At 41.4% G+C, this 5,456-nt stretch overlaps 1 protein-coding gene across 1 annotated transcript in view; it reads left to right on the top strand.

Annotated features, from left to right (window-relative positions):
- Positions 1-2,927: 2,927 nt before the first annotated feature.
- The window catches only part of Il21 (interleukin 21), an 8,746-nt gene continuing 6,217 nt past the window's right edge, over positions 2,928-5,456 (top strand). Inside the window, exons 1-2 of the mRNA XM_034501450.2 lie at positions 2,928-3,222; positions 3,338-3,373. Coding sequence (XP_034357341.1) covers positions 3,076-3,222; positions 3,338-3,373 — 183 coding nt within the window. The 5' untranslated portion in view covers positions 2,928-3,075. The remainder of the gene's footprint in view (positions 3,223-3,337; positions 3,374-5,456) is intronic.

Below are 5,456 nucleotides of genomic sequence, written 5' to 3'. Positions count from 1 at the left end.
CTGAAAGAAATGGACACAGGCCCCCATTTCTAACCTAGAAGCAATCTCCAGTTGATAGTCACTTGTAAATGAAAATTCAGTTTCCTCCAAGGGAGTCTCACTGGGGGAAAAAACTACTCTTTGGGCTGGGCTAAGGCCCCGCAGTACTCAGCCAACAGAGAACCACGCAATCACACCTTGGAGGTTCTTGTCTCATTGTGTCATGTCTTGGTGTGTCCTTTTAAAAAAACTTTATCTTATTTTTAATTTTAGATTTTATTATTATTATTATTATTATATTATATTATTAATTATTTTCTACTCTCTTTTTTTTAATACTACAGACCCTTTGAATATATAATTATGGCTTCAAGTTTAGTGTTTTTATGGGGTTCCTGAGTGTGCAAGCAAATGCACACTTGTTTGCACCTCTGTGTCTATATGCTTGTTGTGCCCTTTCTTGTTTTTAATCCCCTTCCTTTTGCTTGTTTTGTCCTATTCTGATATGATAGTTTTTGTTTCATCTTATTATATTTTATCATTATCTCTTAGATGCCTGTTGGTTTTCTAATGAGAGACAGAAACAGGGTAGATCTGGATAGAAGGGGAGGTGGGGAAGAGCTGGGAGGAGTATGGAGAGGGGAAACTGTAATCAGGATATGTTATATTAGAAAAAAATCTATTTTCCATAAGAGGGAAAAATAAAACAAAATTATATTATTGCTAACCAAACAAACACAAAACAACTCAAAGTAAGTATTTTGCAGGTCAAAAGATCAGGGCACAATGAGCTCATAGAAGAACATGGATGTGTGGTGGGCTAGGATCCCCAAAGCAGTGGTTCCCAACCTTCCTAATGCTCCCACCATACATTATTTCATTGCAACTTTGTAACCGTGATTTAGTTACTGTTATGAACCGTAGTGTAAAATCTGTGCTTTTCCCATGGTCTTAGCTGACCCCTGTGAAAGGGTCAGTTAACCTCCAAGGGGTTGTGACCCACAGGTTGAGAATGACTGCTCTAGAGTTTGTCTATTCCTTGGTTTCCCCAGCCTCTGAGGATATACGACTCTGCCTGTGTGCTGTGCAGGCTATGTTTCTGTCATCTCATCTACCTTGACTTTGACTCTTCACCTTCCTTTCTGTGGGTCCCATGATCCTTAGCACTTCAGAACTGTCCCCAGGGAGTCCCAGTCCTAACAGCTCCTGGGTTGGGATGCTTGGACAGGGCACTTGAGACTTGATCTCGACAGGTGGCTTGTAGCAAGTGCCAGGGGGTCTTGGGGCCTGATGGGATCTGCTACAGGATCAAGAACAGTGATTTCCTATGGGCAGCATGACTTTCGATGTTTTTACCACCACTAAAGCCATGCCACATGTATGGCTTAGTGTTGGGCTTAGTGTTGATCTCACTCTTCTTTGTAGGTGTCTATACCTCCTTCCCACCCTCATTTAGGATCAATCAATGTCCTGGGCCTTCATCATGTGCTATACTTAGCCCTCTCCTTGGACTTGTAAGCCTGTAAAGCTCCCACCCTCCCTTCACCAGAGCATGCTCAGGTCATATGGCAATTCACTGTTAGAGTCTGGATTCAAACTCAGGAAGTCTGCTTTTGAACTCTTAATCGCCATGTATAGTACATCAGGAAAACATGATTGTTTTCTGAATGATTGATTATCATCAGAAAACTGAATGATTATCAGAAGTACCTTTTCATCAGACTAAGAATGCTCCCCTCCTGCATAAGATCATAGCTTGAGTAGATAGATATGATTAGACTTCACAGAGTAAATCAGCTACAAACTCTCTGTTGGTTGCATAGCATTCTGGAATACAGGAAGGCAAGGTTCTTAAGTGTGCCCAAAAAATGGGTGGACAAGCAGGTAAATCAAAATCTACAGTCAAGAGACTTATTTGTAAGACATACCTGACTATGGCCTACACATCCTTTGAGCGAGAGTATAATATTCAACTTTCTCCAGTGGGTGAAGGACCATAAGGACAAGAAATGCAGCAGAGAGGCAGGTGCTAAAACCACGTCTGCTCTCTGAGACTTTTATCAGCCTCTACCTGGTCACAAATGCAATTAGAATCATGTTGCTCAGACCCAGTGGAGACAAGGGCCAACAGAAATCACCAGCACAGCCCTAGGAGGAAAAGAGATGTTACAGATACTTTTGCCCCTGGTGTTTGAAGATATTTTTTCTAACTTGGACAGAAAGGAGCATTTACCCTTTTTCATTTGTTTAATTGGTACATTAAATATAAGCAATGCGTAGTCCAGAAGATCTTCAGACGCTGTCCACATAGCTCATCAAAAACAGTTTATTGTATTTACAAACCATATTGTTACATAAAGTGTCAGGAAGCACTGACACTTTTAAATAACACCATTAGTGCTGTTTAAAAAAAATGGTAAAAATTGGAAGCAAATCCTATTTTAATACCCCTGCAAACAGGTAATTATCTCTTGCTAGTTAGGAAAGTAGCCCATCATTTAGTTTCTCCTAAAAGTTAACCTCTTCCATCTTTGCAATGGAATACAGGATGGTTCAGTCAAAAAGCATAGTCATTACCCTATGAAAAGTTCCAATAAAGGACATGCCGCTGCTTTACTCATTGCAGAAGTGCCTTTATGACTGTCAGACAAACCAGGTAAGGTGCCAGGGGTGCAGAGCAAAAGATCAAAGTGTTTGTGTTTACTTCTCTGAAGTCTGATGGTGCCTCCTGTGCCACACACACACACACACACACACACACACACACACACACACAACCTTGCTGAGTGCTGAAAACTGGAATTCACCCATGTGTCTCTTTTTCCTGTCTAAGATGCAGATGGGGCACATTTCGTGGACTCTATCCATCCCTGCCCCCACACGCACACGTATACCTAGCCAATGGAAAAGAAAAACGAGTGAGTTACTCACACTCATCCACTGTACAAAGATTCCAGGCTGCAATGGGAGGGCTTTGCCTCTTCTTGAGGGATGAATAAATAGGTAGCTGTAGAGACAACCTGTCCACAGTCAGGTTGAAACGAGAACCAGACCAAGACCCTGCTCATCAGTTGCTGGAGATCTAGTTCTAGTGGCATGGAGAGGATCCTTGTCTGCCTGGTCGTCATCTTCTTGGGGACAGTGGCCCATAAATCAAGCTCCCAAGGGCCAGATCGCCTCCTGATTAGACTTCGTCATCTTATAGACATTGTTGAACAGCTAAAAATCTATGAGAATGACTTGGTAAGGCCCTGTTTGTCACAATGCAATATAAATACTATTTTTTAATTAATGCAAAAGGAGCATTTTGACTTGCATCACCAACTCAAAACTAATTCTCTTTGGCTAATTTTCTTAGGATCCTGAACTTCTACCAGCTCCACAAGATGTCAAGGTAAGATCAGTTGAATTTATTTCTGAAAATGTATTTTATGTAAGTTTAAAGTCTAACAAGTCAGTAGAATGATTATTTATGCTGATTTTTAATGACTTTGGGGGATTAATAATTGGCAAAATATTCATTTCCATTTTGGCCATGTATCCATAGATTTACTAGTGAACCAAACAATGATATTATAAATATTATACATTATATATTTATAATTATATATATTATTAATCCTTATAATGATATATGACATATCCTTATAAAATACATGTTCACCCTCTACAGTTCCTAAGACAAACCAGCAATGATAAAAAGCTGTGCTGGGATCAGTTTCTGAACGAGGAACAGATAATTCTATTTTTAGAGCCTTGGGATATGAAAGCTCTGTAACTTTCTTTGTGATCCTATTTAAGATAGGAGGCAACACTTGCATTTTAATAACAAATCTTTGAAAAGAAAGAAAGAATGAAATTGCCAGGAAGGCAGAGAGCGGAGTGCAGAAATCATAAGTCTCTGAGTGTAACTCCCGTGTACCTGGGCCTCCTTGTCTTTAGCCTTTGATGAAGTCTTTCCAAAGGGTCGTTCTCTACAGCTCATTCCAGCCCTTGTGCCATTCATATCCCATGGAGGAGGAGCTTGGCGTTTAGTGTGGAGGGGCTTCTGCTGTCTCTTCCCCGAGAACTTCTTTATTCTGGTCTTCAGCTTGGTACTTGAGCATTGTAAATGAAGCTGGGGAAATGCTCGCACTGCTAGACGTTTAATTGCATAAATCAGGAAAACTAGGAGAGTTTTGCCAGTAATTAGGGCACCACACAGACACTCAAAGAAGAGTATTATGGTAAATGACAGCGTAAAAGTTTAGAAAGTGAGTGAGTCACACCACCTCTCTGCCCCACAGTTCACGCTCTAGCTCTGAACATGACCACTTGTGTGTTTCCTAGGTCCTTTCTGATGAGCAGCCTCTAAACTGAAAGTCGCACGTTCAAACTTATTGAAAGGACATTTCCAATAAGTGAGAATATTTCTCAACGTGTCTAATTATCAGCATCTCACGCACCGTGTTTGACTATTGGGGGGTACAGTTCTTTCCAGGGTTGCCTGCCTGCAGCCTGTACCTTTCAAAGTAGAACACAGGGAAATCCCTCATTTTCACCTGAGTTGACCCAATGAGTACTTTTTGGATACACTTTCTTAGTGAAAGATACCTTTTTAAGTCTGAATTTCCCAGTAGCCACTTTAATGTTTATCACCTTTGCATTGCTAATACGCATTAATACAAGTTGATGAGAGTCCCTGTGATCGAATACATGCACAGCCTTGTCCACACCCTCTGTCCTCTTCCTTTGCTTCCTTCCCAGTCTCTAGTAATCTATCTTCTAACAGAAGATGTTTGAAAATCTTACATCTCCATGAGATTTGTCTCAGCGTACCTGTATCGTTCTGATGATTTGACCAAGCAGAATTGCCTATGAAGCAAAGAGTACTCCTTTAACTAACACCCTCAGGCTACACAGGCAGGCAACGTAAAGACGGAGGCAGGCAGTAAGGGCTACAGAAGCTGTGTATCAAGTTTTCAGAGCTAGCATTCAAAGCAGGGTCTGTAACAAATTCTACAAAGCTACTGAGATTTGTAACCAACCCCCTCCCTTGTGTCTCCCATTCTCATTTATCCAAGGGCTTGTTGCCCTTCCCCAGGTGAACATTGACATTGTGTGGGGAAACTTTGGTTGGCACAGTTGGGGATATGCTGAGGGTGCTAAATCTGGTCCCTAGAGGCCAGGGCTGCTAGTGATGCTGTAGAATGTGTGGAATGGATCTGACAGCAAAGTCATCCAGCCCAGTAGAGTGTTACTAGGAAACCCTGGTCTGTGAGGGTGGTGAAGGCAAGTCACCTAACAGCGGGTAAGGTATTCTATGGTAACTTGGCCAGGACTCTCCTTCCAAAAGATAAAGATATCTTTTAATTTTTCTCAGAAATAGGCTGTAAGAAATCAGTCTTGTCTTTTCAGCTTCTTTCGAGGCTTCCTTACTGTGCCTTCCAGTCTGCAGGAGCCAAGCAGGTCTAGAAAATTCCTCAAATTCTCCACTG

This window comes from Arvicanthis niloticus, chromosome 4, assembly GCF_011762505.2.
Source record: "Arvicanthis niloticus isolate mArvNil1 chromosome 4, mArvNil1.pat.X, whole genome shotgun sequence".
Classification (NCBI taxonomy): domain Eukaryota; kingdom Metazoa; phylum Chordata; class Mammalia; order Rodentia; family Muridae; genus Arvicanthis; species Arvicanthis niloticus.
This window is presented reverse-complemented; position numbering and strand designations above follow the sequence as displayed.